The sequence below is a fragment of the Sprattus sprattus genome (genome assembly GCF_963457725.1).
Source record: "Sprattus sprattus genome assembly, chromosome: 1".
Lineage (NCBI taxonomy): Eukaryota > Metazoa > Chordata > Actinopteri > Clupeiformes > Clupeidae > Sprattus > Sprattus sprattus.
This window is the reverse complement of record NC_137920.1, coordinates 27,020,852-27,038,089: the sequence shown is the minus strand read 5'-3', so window position 1 is coordinate 27,038,089 and position 17,238 is coordinate 27,020,852. Positions and strand designations below refer to the sequence as shown.

At 45.3% G+C, this 17,238-nt stretch overlaps 1 protein-coding gene across 1 annotated transcript in view; it reads right to left on the bottom strand.

Annotated features, from left to right (window-relative positions):
* Positions 1-6,954: 6,954 nt before the first annotated feature.
* Positions 6,955-17,238, bottom strand: part of ttyh3b (tweety family member 3b) — a gene marked incomplete at its 5' end in the record, with an annotated part of 47,693 nt that continues 37,409 nt past the window's right edge. The window contains 5 exons of the mRNA XM_080833487.1: positions 6,955-7,173; positions 9,681-9,756; positions 11,067-11,246; positions 15,280-15,416; positions 17,132-17,224. Of these exons, the coding sequence (XP_080689613.1) occupies positions 6,967-7,173; positions 9,681-9,756; positions 11,067-11,246; positions 15,280-15,416; positions 17,132-17,224 (693 nt within the window). The 3' untranslated portion in view covers positions 6,955-6,966. The remainder of the gene's footprint in view (positions 7,174-9,680; positions 9,757-11,066; positions 11,247-15,279; positions 15,417-17,131; positions 17,225-17,238) is intronic.

Genomic DNA, 17,238 nt, shown 5'->3' with positions numbered 1-17,238 from the left:
CCTGACGCGCGGCGGATAGAGGCGCGCGTGGCGAGGGAAGCTATGGTGAATCTGTCGGAGAGACATCGAAAGCCAGAACGAAAGTGGGAGAGAGAGAGAGAGCTCATTCTTTGGTGCGCTCTGTGTTTCAACCTTGTTTTAAAGAAGTCCATCTAGGTCCAATATGTGTCAAGACAGGTAAGCAGGAGAACCAGGAAATCCGTGTCCAATCCTAAACCTTAAATGGAGAGACATTTTTAGGAGATAAATGTCAAATTTGATGGACTGTTTCTGCACAGTGCCAAATCAAATCAGCTTGTGACTGTTCAGTGTAATACTCCGTCACCTGCCAAACTGGCTATTATTCACACGCAGTCAAAGCCTACATTTAATTTAAAAAGAGCCCGCTTTGGAGATGCTAATTTGCTCAATGCTCCGGTAAATCCTCATTTGTTTTCAGGAATTTCCGTTAAATCCACTGGGTGTTTTTTTGTTTTTTGTTTCCCTCGCGTGGTGCGGCTGCTCTATTCACAGGGCACCATCTGTCAAGCACGCGCAAGTCCCATCTGCGTCTCTTCCTCGTCACTCTGCAATTTTATTTATATACACACTATACGAAATACTTTCAGGACATTACAAAAACATGTTTTTAAACACTACACTATACTGTAACGCCACTGTATATCTTCATCACTCTGTTTAACATATTGTGCCGTGCTGGAGTGGCAAGAGACTTCAATCACTGGTTTCAAAGCCACTCCTGTGCTCCTGTACAGCGATCAGCCCCAGGAGTCCCGTTTATTAGCTTCAGCAACACACGTACAGACTCGGAACGAAGAGAACCGAGAGGCAAGTCTTACGCTACACTGACGAATACATTGACGGTCCACAGATACACTAAAGCACTAATTGCTAAGGACTTAATCTTCATGGCACACAGACGAAAATGACACCACTGATACACGCTAACACAGGACATAAAAAGGGAGGCGTTCACAACATCATTCTGGAACAGAACACTCAAATAAACGGAATAATAGAATAAGCAGTTCTCACTCCCAGCAGGCTACGCAGCCCCCTCCCCAGTGCTGAGCTGTCCCCAGCAACCATAACAAAGTCCCCGAGGCGTTCGAGGGTGGATCAGGACACGGCCGCTCCGAGGACCACCACAAGCCTTGGCAATGGCAAGGCTGTTGGATCAGTGGAGGGCAAGAAAACAGAACTGACTCTCCAGAGCTGACAAACCCCTGCGGTGCTGGGGAAGCCAGTGTGGTCGCCGAGGCCACTCTGGGGAAGGCCGTCCCTGCCAGCAAGGATGTGCCGCCGGCAGGAGAGAGTCCTGGTGTCAGGGGTCGGGGATCAGAGAACTGGTGTGGTCTCAGGCTGGCAGCTGCAATGCAGAACACCACAGGCTTGCGGGGGGGGCGGCTGCGGCTGTGCAGGAGACCGTTGGGCTGGCAGTGTAGACATGGAAGCCCTCATGGGCTGGCGTAGGGGTGGTAGTGTGGGGCGGAGAGGCACAGAGGCTCAGCACTGGCGGGGTGGCTGCTGCTTGGAGACGGGTTCGTGGATCCTTGGGTCTGGGTTCCTCAACCAGAGACAGGGAGATGGTTGCACTCGGGTCAGCAGGTCCCGCTGCAATGATGCACAGTTCCCAGATGCTGGCGAGCCAGGACTCGTGCACCAGCACCAGGACTCGCGCACCAGCACCAGCACCGGGACTCGTGCACCAGCACCAGGACTCGTGCACCAGCACCAGCACCAGGACTTGCGCACCAGCACTGGGACTCGTGCACCAGCACCAGCACCAGGACTTGCGCACCAGCACTGGGACTCGTGCACCAGCACCAGCACCAGGACTTGCGCACCAGCACTGGGACTCGTGCACCAGCACCAGCACCAGGACTTGCGCACCAGCACTGGGACTCGTGCACCAGCGCCAGCACCAGCACCAGGACTTGTGCACCAGCACCAGGACTCGTGCACCAGCACCAGGACTTGCGCACCAGCACTGGGACTCGTGCACCAGCGCCAGGCCTCGCACCAGCACTGGGACTCGTGCACCAGCGCCTGGCCTCGCACACCAGCTCTGACTCTCCAGCCTGGACTTGCAGCGGCTTCCTCTCACTGGGGCCCTTTCTCCTGTCACAGGGCCCTTTCTCCTCTCACTGGGGCCCTTTCTCCTGTCACAGGGCCCTTTCTCCTCTCACTGGGGCCCTTTCTCCTGTCACAGGCCTCAGCTGGGGCTGAGAGGGGAGCGGGGAGGGGCTGAGAGTTTACAGTCCCAAACCAAAGGCACAGTAATTGGTTGACTCTATGTCAGCACTGGCCCTGGATGATTTTAAACAGTAGATGGCACGTTGAGCCATTTTCAACCCATAAAAAGCTGATTTTTATATAGAAATGGTCATTTTGTCATCATCATCATTGAAGTATTTCATCACAGTACAGTCATATCATACATTCACACATTCAAGTGTGCACTTCCTCTTTGAGGTTAAACTGACACTTTTTGAAAAGATACTTCACAAATGTAAGGACCCCTTTGAACATAAAGAATGTTGTGTTGAGTGTAGGGGTAAATTAAATTCACTCCCAGTGCATTTAAGGTCTTGGTGTTTTGTAGAGTGTGAAGTTAGATTTAGTCATAAATAACTGTGACCTTTAAACAGATGACTTCAGCATCTTGTCCGCTCTGTTCCCCATGGTCATGGCACGATTTTGAACCCTTGCAATGACACCATCAGCCACAAGAGGGGGAGAATTGGCTCTGCAGCAATTTCAGCTTGGGTACTACAACAAAGCTTTGACAAGACAAGCCTTACAAAAACACAGGCACTCCTTGCAATATAAGTACACTGACAAACACCCTTAATATCTCCCTAATCTTTTGGTAGGTGGTAGTCAACCACTTCCTTATCTTGTAATGCATATGTCCTTAATCTTCTTTAAGTTCTTAAAGCGAAAAGATTTATATTTAATAGGGTTAGAGAAACCAGTCTTGTCATGGGGGTTCCTCTTAACATTAAGCTTCTTTGCAAAACAACTATAAGTGTATTGAACTCTGGCAGTTGCCAATGGCAACTTTTATCAACAATCATTTGCCATTTTGGCTTATTTACCAGCTCTCAGGTAATTTCCCTTAAACTGACTTCAATAATGACACTTCAACGGCTTTGTCAGTTAAAACTTTAATCCATTTTAAAACATTGAATTCAGGCTCAGTTAGGTCATTACTTAATTTTTTGACATGTACAATAGTTTAGTAATCACAAATCGATGAAAAAACAAACATTAAACATAAAAATAAAAGTCATAAAAAATCTACAGGACTGTTATCAAAACAGCGATGGGTGATAGTTCTTATTCACAATTAAGATCGAAGTTAGCGCAGGCGCCACGATTCTATACAATTAAAAAAATCTACAGACAAAGAAGAAAGAGAAAGAGAGCGAAAAAAAATAAAAATGTGTAAGGTATTACGAAAAAATTGTAAATGTGTAGAAAACATTACGAAAAGGCAATTCTCTTTTTTTTTTAAAACCATGTAATTATTTTATGATCACCATCGTGCAACACCTGTTAATACGTTTGTACATACGGTAGTATTACGAAGCAAAGATTGTCAGACTCTCACTATTAGTGGCCTTACACTTGGTAACGAACATTAAAATCATTACGATGCTCACTCGTTTTCTTTTTTTTGTTTTGAAAAATTCATAAGCACCCTTGAATTTCAATACAGCAGATTCTATTTTCGAGAAAGATAATCACTATAGCATTACAGTGAAATGATAGAGCCACAAGTGTTATGAGTGCATTTTTTTCATATTTCTTTTCTAAAGATTTTGGGGCAGTTTAGAGTTTTAATGGAGGCTGTGCGTGGTGGTTTGCATTGTGAGGAAATGCCGCTTACCTAGTGTGCAGTGTGTGTGTGTGCAAGTATTGGTGTGCATATACGAGTGTGAGTGTTTGTGTGTGTGTTTGCATATATGTCGTTTGTGAATGCATGTGCATTTTAACACTGTGTGTGTATATGTGTCTATGTATATGTGAATGTATGTGTGCTTGTAACTGTGTGTACATGTATATGAGGGTATCTGCTTGGAATGATGCCGTGAGCCCCTTTCTACTCGAGGGCCTTATCTGCCAGCTGTGACAACTTCCTGTTTATACATGAGAGAGCGAGACAGAGAGAGAGAGAGAGAGCAACACTGAGCTAGCAACAGAAAAAGATGCAGATTCAACCCCTTCTGTTTTCTTTTTTATCTTACACAGTCCAGCACTAGGCTTGTTTCCCTGCCTGTTACATCTCTGACACACGCCATCTTTCTCCTCCTCCTCCGTCATATCTCCTTATTTCAACAGCCAGGTCAAAGGTCAAACAGTTTGTGCTTTTGAGGTGGGGGGGAGGAAAAAGAGAGAGAGAGAAAAAAAAAACATCCCATGTTTTTCTCGTCACGGCCAGAGGTTTTTGCACGATTTCCTTTAGACCGGTCTTGCATTATGTTTAGCTAGGGGGGAACAGCATTCCCATTATGTTTAGCTTGGGGGAAAAAAACAGCATTCCAAGTAAAAGACAGGCTTGAGAAAAAGAGATGTGTGGTTCACATTCCCACATTTCCAGTTCATGGAATCTTCTTCAGCGTCCAGTCTGGGAAGCGATCCAACTTCACACTTGCTACCTCTCTTTCTGAATGTCCGTTTCCCTTTTCTTGTGGAATATAAAACACAAAATGGCGAGTTCAGGTGTAGTGGTATACTGTTCTCTTGTTTTCTCCATCGTGTCCCTGTATTAATCCTTTTTGTTTCTTCTTTGACGCCAAGCGATGGACCATTATTCAGGGAGAGGTTTTGTACACAAGTGTGTGTGTGTGTGTGTGTGTGTGTGTGTGTTTCAGCTTGTGTGTATGTGCTTCAAACGAAAACAGCAAAAAGCAATACCCATTGCAGATTAGAGTAACACATCCTCCGTGCATGATGTAGTTAATGCACACTCACACACACGCACACACACACACACACACACACACACATATTAGATGTTTTCTAAGAGAATCATTACAAAACATGTACCAGCACAGAGCACACAGATCTAGTCATCTGCCAAGGCTTTGATAACTAGCCTGGCTTTCTTAAAATGAAGAAGCCTTATACTGTACATGTAGTCTATATACATACACACAGACTTAGAGAGAAAGAGAGGCGGAAAGGGAGTTGGGGTAGAGGGAGGGAAGGAAGGATAGATAGAGATGGAGAGATGGAGAGAGAGAGAGAGAGAGAAAGAGAGAGAGAGAGAGAGAGAGAGAGAGAGAGAGAGAGAGAGAGAGAGAGAGAGAGAGGCAGTGCACTGAAACAGGTGGAGTCTATTCTCCATATGCACCTATAAAAACACTTAGTATTTACATTGAGTGTTGAGATTAATGTACTGTGGCAAACTGTCCCCTATGGAGTCACACACCCACACACACACACTCACACACACACCCACCCCCAACCCCACCCACCCACACACAAACTCAGACAAGGCAAGTAGACATCACAGGATGATAGAGAACAAACATAAGCAATCCCTTTCAAAACACACACACACTATGTGTTTTGCTGCTTCATGGGTGTATACATAGACCAGCAACTAGGTGATCTGTGTCATCTAACTGGTTCAGTCGCACACATACACACATACTCTCTCTCTCTTACAGATTCACACACAGCATAACATACACAAATAGTGAATGGCTCATATTGTCTATGGCTGTAGCTGTAGAGGGAATGGCTTGTGTATGTGTGTGTGTGTGTGTGTGTGTGTGTGGGGGGGGCCGGGTTGAGCGAGTGGTCTGTTGTGTTTGTCGTAGAGGGCGGAGGTAGTGTTTTTTTTTGTGTGTAATATTTATTCCTGTCGGTTTTTAAGAGCAGTTTTAAGATGTGTTTGGTTCGTTTCTTCCAGGGCTGTGGTTATTGGCAGTGTTGGGGCCTGACAGTGCTGGGGCTGTTGGTGGGGTATCATTAGCAGAGCTTAGCAGGATGATTAATCGATTACAGAGGTGAAATTCGATTTCGAGGGTGGATAGACTGGCTTGCTCGGGCAGGGTCACACTGATCTCAGTTTGTATTGATCTGGCCTGCTGTTTCTTAAACACTTTGTTGTGCTAGGACTGGTGTTAAATATGAGAGTGTCATTTTTGACACAATCTCTCTGAGTTAAAATAACTATAGTAGGACAGGGCTTTTGATAACTGCAACCTGTGATATATTTTACAACTTAAAAGACAGTACAGTCTGTAGGTCGCTGAGGTGTTGAAATCATTTTAAGTGTGAAGGGTGCTAACGGGCTAACAGCTTTCATGGACTTCAGAATTGGATTGCTATGATAAGGCATTAATCAATCTTTAAAAATAAATGAATTGCAGGGACTAGTTTAGGGTGTTCAAGATAATCAATCGATTGTGGAGGTTAACTTTGGGTTTTCTGGGATAGCCAATGGATAGAAAAATATAAACTTTGGTTTTTCTTTTGGATTATCAATTAAATGGTCCGACCAATTGGTCAGGCTTTTTCAGGATGTTAGAGATTCGGAGATTTGTTTCAGTTTTTCTTTCAGGACGATACATTGCCTACTGAGATACATCTCAGGATGGGTAATGAATTTCAGAGACTGATTTCAAATGTTTTCTAAAGGACAAATTGGGGTGGTTCATCTGGCTGGGACTGGGGCTGGGGCTCTTAGTTAAGGGTGTCCCCCAGGGGTGATCAATAGATACCAGAGCTGTGGATTGGGCTTCATGAGTTGCCCCCAGGGGAACCGGGTTGTCCCTCGGGATGACCAACAGATGCCAGAGTTGTGGATTGCATTTTGATGGTTGTCCTCAGGGTTGGTGGTGGTGGTGGTAGTGGGGGGAGGGTTGTCCCCAGGGGTGACCAATAGATGTTTGAGTTGTGGATGGGTGCTTTGGGGACTGAGCTGAATGGTGGACAGGGGCAGGTGTGTTAGTGTATGGAGGAGTGCGGCCGGTGGATGGCAGAGTTGGGCCGGCTGTTGGGTGCGGAGCGGCTGAGGGCCTCAGGGCGAAGGTGCGGTTCGGTGCGGGGGTTCTGGCGATGGTCCGCTCGGCTGCCGGGAGTCTGCGGCTGCTGCTGCTGTGACAGATCTGGCTGACCGTTGGCCAGGTACTTCGCCCTCATGCTTGAGGTGTACTGGGGAGAGAGAGGAGAGAGAGCGAGAAGGGAGGGAGAGAAAGACAGAGAGCGAGAAGGGAGGGGGAGGTTGGAAGAACGGTTAAAAGAAAGAGAGAGAAAGATAGACAGGGACCATGACAGAGATAGGAGAGAAAGAGAGAGAGAGAGAGAGAGAGAGAGAGCGTGACAGAGATAAATCAAAACTTCAGGAGCTTAGGAAGAGTTTTAAAAAAGGAATATACTGCAGTTGATTTGTATCGCGCTAGGTAAACATACTATATTGTCACCACAAGAAGGTGCTGTTGGTACTATCATTCTTCTGACTACAGAGGGTAAAGCTGTGTCCAGAAATATATTAAGGTCTTGTTATCATGGTGATTAAAATAATTAGGAAGTAATGCTCGATTGTTAACCCAAAGTAAGATACTTTTAAATGTTTTACTTCCAAATTGGGAAATGGACATGGCTTTAAAAGACCATTATGTCATTGATCAGAATAGATACAGTATATCTAGTGTGGTTTGCAAGTATGCATGTGCGTGCATGTGAATGTGTGTATACACAACAACGGGTACTTTTAAGCGAAGTGAAGGTTAGGGAAAAGAATTCACAAACAATTCAGAGCAAAACATGTAACAAACACCACAAACACACACACACACATACACACATATATATAAAACAGTCGACGAGTCATTTGGACAGCCTGATGTTGTTAAAAAGATTAGCCAGGGGGGGGATTTGCAAAGGCCAACAAGGAAAGATTGTGCAGGTGATGTAACAGAGGTATGTTATGAAGCAGGGGAATCAAAATGACCTGGAAGTGATTGCAGCTGAAAAACAGCGTGAGGTCAGACATGGTTTTAGTTCTTGGGGTAAAGTTCAGAAACGAAAACCACACACATAAAATGTCATAAACTGAACACGAAATAGCCATGAAGGATGAAAAACAAAGCTAGGGGGATTAAAGCAAAAGGCCTCTTCGAAGCAGGAAGCACATACGTACACTATAGGACTAGACTACATGAATAAGGACTGGGGGAGGGGAGGGGGTTGCTTCACACCATGGGCTGTACCAAGGGGAGGCATATTGTGGGGGTGGGGGGCATGGGCTGACAGAACAATTAAGACACACATGCCGAGGGGTAGGGTAGGGGAAATGTTGGGAAGAGGGGGGGGGGGGGGGGGGGGGTTGCAACTTGTTGCCATAGCTACGAACAAGAGGTGCAGTACAGAGCATCCCATGGAATCGTTCAGTCTTGGAGAAGAAGCCAAATTCCGCAGAGAGGCACAAAATAAAGAAAGACTACCATAACCACGGAAACAAGGCTCCATATAATCTGGTGTGAATGGTCTATCCAGCATCCTTGCACTCATTCAGAGCAAACCGTGTATGATTCTCTTGTGCTTTGGCACGGTGGAGAGCAGTTGATACAAATTAAGAAAAAGACAAAACAACAACCATAGATGCCTTCAAGTCTTTAAGACAGTGCAAAATGAAGGTGGGAAAAAAATCCCCTTAGCATGCCATCACCCTACCACCCTCCCACCCCCAAAGAATAACAGATTTATAATCGCAGCTGTTGGGATTGAGTGCTAGGAAGGAGTAGGATGAAGGAAGGGGCAGAGAAATAGAAAAGAAACAACGAAAAAGAGCAAGGATTCGTGCCTGACATGACAGACGCCCGCTAAAAGGTGAAATGTCCCCGAATGTTCCTTGGGTGTGGGACAGCTTCATGCAATCCTCATGCATCCCTCAGCAACCTCCGGTCGTTCACAGGAAGTGCTGACGGAGAGCTGTGATTGGCTCGGGAAGATGGGCTAATCCTTAGACAGACCAATAGCAGAGAAGGCTGTCCTCCGTCAATAACCCTTTCACAGATCCTGTGTGTAATGTCCAGGCTGCCAAAATGACCCTAGATATCACCCTCTGTGAAGTGTCCACTCACTGGCAAATGGTACAAATAGTATGCAATAGTGTATGTGGTGTATGAGGAAAAGCTAGGGGTCAAGAGTCTATGTTTCTATGTGTCCTAAATATAACAGAACATACTTGTAGACCTAGGTTTGGGTTCAGTGAGTTTGAATCGTCAAACATGTGTAATAAAAGAGTAAGCATAGTAAGTAATCGAAGCAGTTCTTGTTACAGTATGGAGTATGTGGATACATACCCTTAAAGTAACGGTCTATCTAGATTACTTTATGCTGAAGGTAATGTATGATACACAATAATTATAATAACAATAAACAATAAATACAACTAAAAATGTACCCACAAGGCATGAATACACCATAATGTACCGATGATGCCATAACGTCCCTATAGAGACACAGTAATGTACCTTTACACAGTGATGTACCCATGGAGCGGGAAATGTACCCAGGTCGCAGGGATACACAATTTACCCAAGAACGTTCCCTAAAAGTGAGTGTAGTGTGCACTTCACGGAGGGTTGCGGTGTGTGTGTGTGTGTGTGTGTGTCGTGTCCACTCAACAACAGGAAGTGAGCGAAGTGTGCACTTACAGAGGGCGGAGGGGACTCCCTGCCAATCAGAGGAGTGTTCTCGCAGCGGGGGTTCTGAAAGTTAGCGTTCTGGCTCCTGCATGAGTCACAAATGAGAGACGGTGGTTACACTGGCTCCCGCCTCGCCGACCGAGTCGAGGGGAGGGAAGGGGGGGGGGGGGATTTCTAACCTCTAAAACATCTGGCAACCCAGATAGCAGGGGAATGGTGCATGTGGTTCACCTAATTTCTTCTCTCTAGGTGACCTAATTTCCTTACTAGATAGGCTTTTCTAGTATGGTATATGTTCAGCTATATCATATGTATGCATGTGTATATATTTCCTGGTAAATACGGACTAAATGTGTATGTGGAAGGTGTTTTGGTCCTGACTCATGGGTGTGAAGCCCTGTCAATCAATGTGACTCAATCAATGTCAATCAATCATATGATGTTTCCTGATCGGTACCTGACTCACTCAAAACAAAGATCCACTACATCGCGCCTTAATGAAATGATTGAGCGCTTGACCATGCACATGGGGATTAATGCTACTGAGATGATCTAATGCCTTCTTCTGTAAGTGTGTTTAAATGGGTCCATTTAGACTAGCAAGTGTTCAGCAATGAGTGATAGGTTTACATGATGATGGGTCTTTAGTTGTTGATGCACGTCAGGCTATGACACTCTGTGTCCTTCGTGCAGGGGTAACAGCCACATAGTTTCATCTTTCGTAGAGATGGACTTCCTGGTCTGATCGCTACATGTGGTGTATATGCTTAACAGGACTTAAGGAATTAAGTCTTGATTTATCTGTGTACAATAAATACTGTTAAGAGCATGTGGTTTATACAGTGACAGGAGCTGGCTGTTAGCATTAGGACAGTCGTAAAAACTAGGAAGGAAATATTTGAAGGGTAGTATATGATCATCGTATGATAGTTTTAGATTCATGATAGAAATAGTAATATTTGTAAAGATCACTTTTAAAATAACATGACTTAGATGTAATGATATGTAACAATGGAAATCTCCATGCAGCGCTATCTGTTAGGACATGCTAATGCCAGGTGTGAAAACCCTGCCGTTTACTGTTAATAGTATAGTGTGATATTCTTTCTTCATGCATGGCAAGTGGTTAGCACTGATGTTAGCTAAACCCATATTTTAAAGCTTCATAATTGCTGCCTTGCAGTAGGCTGGTTCATCATATGTCTATGTTTGACCATGCACTAATGTTAATTAGCATTGGCTAAATTAAAATGTGTTTTTATTAATGACTAGCATACTTTTAGTGCCTTGATTTATAAGATATTGGCTGTGCTTCAGGCTAGCATAACCGCTAATCCCTCTCCATTCATGCAGCATGTATGTGGATACATAGCGTTAGCGTTGCGCTACACTCACATGTACTCGGTTACGGGCGCGTTGCTGACGGTGTGAGCCGCGGCCGGGAGGCTAGCCTCGCTACCGTACGTGCTGCTGCCGCAGCTGTACAGGCTGGGCATGTGCACGCGGTACAGGTTATCGTGAGGCTGCCGTGAGCCGTGGGCCGCAGAAGACTCGTCACCGTCATCGTCCTCACTCCTTCGGAAGGCGAGGGGATGGGGGTGGGTGGGGTAAGGGTAAGGTGGGGTGAGGGGGGAAGGGGAAGTAGGGGGTGGGGTGGGTGAGGTGGGGTGGGTAGGTGAGGGAGGGGGAAATAGAAGAGTGAGTTCAAATCCATGCCAACCAGTCCACCAGCTAACCCACCAGAGTTAAGGGTCTTCTCCATTTTCATCTCTCTTATTGTCTGTGGGTCTTCCTTCTCAGCACTCGTAAACTCATGGACACAGGTGAAGACTCTCTCACACACACATTTCAACACACAACATGATCGCACTAGAGGCCAACTGATAGTCTCAGAGACAAGTGTCGTTCAACATGTGGATTCATACTCTTGTCTGCAACTGCAACATGAGTACAGTAGGTATGAGATGTATTGAATTTCCCCGGCTAGCCAGCTAACTGGCTTAAAACAAAACCTCAGTTACAGATGCCTGCGCCATTAATACAGGGAAGCAATGTTTAGAACAACTTGTTCCTTTTGGTCAGGAACATGTGTAGAGACATGTAGAAACAAGAACGTTTCTTTAAACCTGTTGGTCTTGGCCTGCTAGCTAGGTAGCTTGAAAGGGCCAGACACCAACAGGAGATTAAGAAGCTATTCAAAACACAATAACGTTCCTGTTGCTTACCATTCAGTGCCACGATAAGTAAAAAGTTCAAATAGCTGCACACGTTCAAATCCTGAGACAAAACTGAGAGCCGCGTTGTCCCGGGCAAATAAGCTATTTTTTGTCAAGCAACATTTGTCCATTGGACTACAAATTGGCCTTTCCCATAAAAGATGCATTCAACCCCAACAGTACATTGTAAAAAAAAAAAAAGACATTTTGTTTTTATGAGCTACAAATTGTCACAGCATATTTTTTTTTGTATTGGCTAGTTGAGGGGCAGAATTCATCTTTAGTTTCAACTGTCAATATCTATTTTTGAAATTCAACCTCTCTCTTTCTCTCGCTCTCTTTTCTCTCTCTCACCATTCATCCACATGATCTGTAGCAAAAGACTCAAAATCGATTCATCTGAAAGGCAGATCACAACAGGATAAAGATTCAGCTTTGCAGGCATTTCGTTTTAAGGGCACGTCAGTTCATGCATCTAAATGATGAGTGAGATTTTGAAAAGGGGGGGTTGGGGTTGGGGTGGGGGTGGGGGGGGGGGGGGGGGGGGAGGGGGTAGAGGGCACCATGGGACACCACAGGAAAACAAAAAAAAGTCACAACTCAAAATCTTTTTGGGCACAGACGACCAAAAGAAAGGTCTGTGTTCGCCATGACAAAAAAAATAGATAAAGAAACTAAATGTACACCAAAGGTAATGAGTAGATCATTGTAGATGAAACAGATTTGGAGGCCACCAGATGTAAATATAAAACAGCTCTCCTGTGTCATAGTGTTTGCAATCATTTATCAATCAGGTAAATCAAGTTGCAATCAAGTAAATTCTCCTCTCTGTTCCTCTCCAAACGCTTTAATCGTATCATAGGCTCAAATCTACTCCAAAAACCACTAAGCAGGTTTAATTCAAGTATCCTTAACTCTTCATACCATTTTTAAAGATGAAGCAGGTCAAAACACCACTCCCTCCTTGTGGTTTAGCTGCCTCACTCCAATGGCCACCAATAGCAACTTAACCGGCCTGTCAAGGTCCTTTTCATTACTGGGTCTCTCCCCTGTACGTCTCTTTGGACAAAAGCGTCTGCTAAATTACTAAATGTAAATGTAAACTTGAGATCTCCAAACATTTTGTATTCGATGGATACTAGGTCGCAAGATCCAGTACTGAGGTGTTTTTGATGTGAATGTCCCTCTGCTGTCCACTAGATGGCAGCAGTGGTTTGGCCAGAGATCGACAGACAACTGCAGGCTGAGAAGCAGTTGTTCTAGCACTATGTTGTGCATAACACAGATGGTCACTTACTCATGCAGACACACATCATCTCTCTTTTACACTCACACACACACACACACACACACACACACACACACACACACACACACACACACACCCCTTCTCTTACACTCGCTCACTCACGCACGCACACACATACACACACACACACACACACACACTCAGTATATTTAAGACACAGAATAGTCACAGAATATGTGCTGCCAGATATGAAATCCCTCCAGTCTTCCTTAAAAAACTGTTCAAATTATGTCCGTTGGGGCCATGTTTGTGCCTGTTTATTTCAACCGTGCCATTACCATTGTATTTATAATGCCCCATTGACCTCACCCCTCATGCTGAGTCTATCCAAGAGAATGTCTATCACATGTTAATGTTAGTCTCGCTGAGCATATTAGTGTTTCATCGTCACAATGTCCCTGCTCCAGCCTTTCTTCCCATACAAGTCATCTTTCCTTCCTGTCTGGCTCAGGTCCACAACAGTGCAGTCCAGTCTAGGAAAGTCTGGCCAATGTGGGCCAATTTAGAATCAGAATCAGAATCAAGAGTTTGCTGAGAAGGAATCTTCGGGTGTTCCAAATCAGGGAGACAAGGGGGGAGGGGGGTGGGGTTAGGACAAGAAAAATAATAATAATAACAACAAAAATGAACAGTGAAATGAAGAAAAACAAACAGGACACCGACAACAAAAGACAAGACACTGGGTATTGGTGTGAATTGACATCAAAGACAAAATGAGAGAGAAACAATGACAGACAAACAGTCCAAGACGAAACAGGACAAGACGGACAAGAGTGAGGTTTTATCACTCCTGAGAGACTGAAGAGGACTCCTCTGGCTTTAAGACAAGAGTGAGGTTGTATCACTCCTGAGACTAAGGCAAGAGTAAGGTTGTATCACTCCTGACACTAAGGCAAGAGTGAGATTGTATCACTCCTGAGACTAAGACAAGAGTAAGGTTGTATCACTCCTGACACTAAGGCAAGAGTGAGATTGTATCACTCCTGAGACTAAGGCAAGAGTGAGGTTGTATCACTCCTGAGACTAAGACAAGAGTAAGGTTGTATCACTCCTGACACTAAGGCAAGAGTGAGATTGTATCACTCCTGAGACTAAGGCAAGAGTGAGGTTGTATCACTCCTGACACTAAGGCAAGAGTGAGATTGTATCACTCCTGACACTAAGGCAAGAGTGAGATTGTATCACTCCTGAGACTAAGACAAGAGTGAGGTTGTATCACTCCTGACACTAAGGCAAGAGTAAGGTTGTATCACTCCTGACACTAAGGCAAGAGTGAGGTTGTATCACTCCTGCGAGACTAAGGCAAGAGTGAGATTATATCACTCCTGAGGGACTGCAGAGGATTCCTCTGGCTTTGAGACAAGAGTGAGGTTGTATCACTCCTGAGACAACGGCAAGAGTGAGGTTGTATCACTCCTGAGACAACGGCAAGAGTGAGGTTGTATCACTCCTGAGAGACTGTAGAAGCTGATCTCGCTTGCATATCGGCCTCCTAGTTTAAGAGCGTGTGAATCCACGTGATAATCAGATGAGCACATTCAGATGGCTGTCACAGAATAAGGAGGTGGCGTTCGAAGTTCTGAGCTGAATTTCCAGGGTTGTGTGTGTGAGAATGTCTCTGTCAATAGCATGGCTGTCCAAACCTACTTCTACAAGTCTACTCTCTTCCACGAGATAGAAACAGCACATCAACGCCCTGCCGCAACTCTTTCAATTTCAATAGGCCCTGTATATTCATAATAATAATAGTAATAATAATAATAATAATAATGAATTTAATTTATAGCGCACTCTACATTCAGCTGAATCTCAGAGTGCCACAGTACATAGTAAAAACATAGTTAAAACAAACAAAAGTAAGAAACGCCTTTCTAAATAGTAAGGTTTTTAGGCCAGTCTATTTTAATAGTACTGATGTTAAAGCTGGGTATTTTAGGCTACAGGTGCAACCCATATGGCCTTTAAAAAAGGAACCGATGCAAGAGGAGGCCTCTTCGAGTCTCTGAGATGTGTGGGTGCTGGTGGGTGGCTTCTTGAGCTCTGAGGTGACCTTTGACCCCTGCCCTGACCCCCGACCCCTTACCTCTTGCCCTGCCAGGTGTGGGGCACGCTGCAGACGATGGAGCTGAACATGAGGGCGGTGACGAAGGAGAAGAGCACCAGGTAGATGAGGCCCTCCACACCGTCATAGCACAGACCCGTCAGAGCCTGGACATAGTCCTGAAGAGAGAGAGAGGGAGAGAGTTGGAAAAAGGGAGAAGGTGGGGGAGAGGGAGAGAGAGGGTAGGGAGAAAGAGAGAGAGGGAGGGAAAGGGAGATAGAGAGAGGAGGGAAAGGGATAGAGAGGGAGGGCGAGAGGGAAAGGGAGGGGGAGAGGGAGAGAGAGAGAGAGAGCGAGAGAGAGAGGGAGGGAGGGGGAGAGGAAGAGAGTGGAAGGGTGAGGGAGGGAGGGGGAGAGGGAGAGGGAGAGAGAGAGAGAAAGCAAGTCTCTAACAGTTGTTTCCAGTAGAGATGAGATCCTTATGAAGTGGAACTTTCTTAGCTCTCTGCACATGTCAGCACTGAGGGGCTCCTTTATTCCAACATGAAAGAGCTGCAAATTACTGTAATTACTGCAGGAAACAGAGAGGAGGGGGAGTGTGTGCGTGAGTGTGTGTGTCTGCGTGTGTGTGTGTGCAAGTTTGTGTGTGTGTGTGTGTGCAAGTGTGTGTGTGTGTGTGTGTTAGAGAGAGTGGATGAGGTAATGAGTACTTGAGATGCATTTGATAGAGAAAGCAAGCAAGGCTGTGTGCGTGCGTGTGTGTTTGCTTGTGTCTGTTGTATGTGTGTATGCATAGAGAAAAAGACAGAGATGGGGAGAGAGAGAAAGAGTGAGATAGACAGAGAGAGAGATAGAGAGATAGAGAGAGAGTCTACGTGTGTGTGGCTGGGTTATCCTGAGAGGGCATCTGTCCCCATGCAGTCATTTAAAAGGCACTGCACATCCGGGCAGAGAAAATCATTATGTGTTCTTTTGTGAACTCCACAGAGCCCATTTTGGTTCTATACTTGTCCCCTAAAAGACACCATTCTGTGCCACTGCCTCTCAGTGGCATAAATAGTCCGTCTATGGAGTGAAAGAAAGGCTCTCTTATGGGGATCAATACATAAGCATGCCTTTTGATCCATAACTGAATAGATTAGCCAGATGTGGGAGAGATGGCCCCTGAGACCGGGGGTGGAGTGTACCACACCGTGGTTATGGGGAGGGGTGCAGATTGTACCATATGTTAGGGGCATAAATATATTTTTATGGTTATGGTATTTGGCAGATACTTTTGTCCAAAGTGACATTTTTGGATAGATAAATGAAAATGGATAGAGATGGATAGAAAAAATATATGTAGATGTGTGCGGTGTGTGTGTGTGTGTGTGTGTGTGTGTGTGTGTGTGTGTGTGTGTGTGTGTGTGTGTGTGTGTGTGTGTGTGTGTGTGTGTGTGTGTGTGTGTGTGTGTGTGTGTGTGTGTGTGTGTGTGTGTGTGGACACGACTAGTTGAATTTTGGTGGGAGGTAAAGTCCTCATGGTTGAAGGTCAGGGCGAGGGACATAGGCTTGCAGATTCAGTTGCACAGAAGTGCACAGGCACGTGTGATTGTTAAACCACACACTTGTGCACACAACAGTTTTACAGGCACATTGACTTGTGCAAACAAAACAGACGCCCACACACACATGTCTGCAGGGTCTCACTGAATGTGCTTTCTAGTGCAGCTAATTATGTGACGCATTGTGAAAATCCTAAACATAACACACACACACACACACACACACACACACACACACACACACACACACACACATATACCATACAACCATTTATGCACACACACACAAACACACACACACACACACACACACACACCACACAACTACTAAAGCACACACACACTCCTACCATGTGCAGGCTGCGGCAGTCCAGCAGAGCCGTAAGCTGGTGGAGGCTAACCTCAGTGGAGTTCAACACAGACTGGATCTCCTCCAGATTCCCCTGAGAAAGAAAGA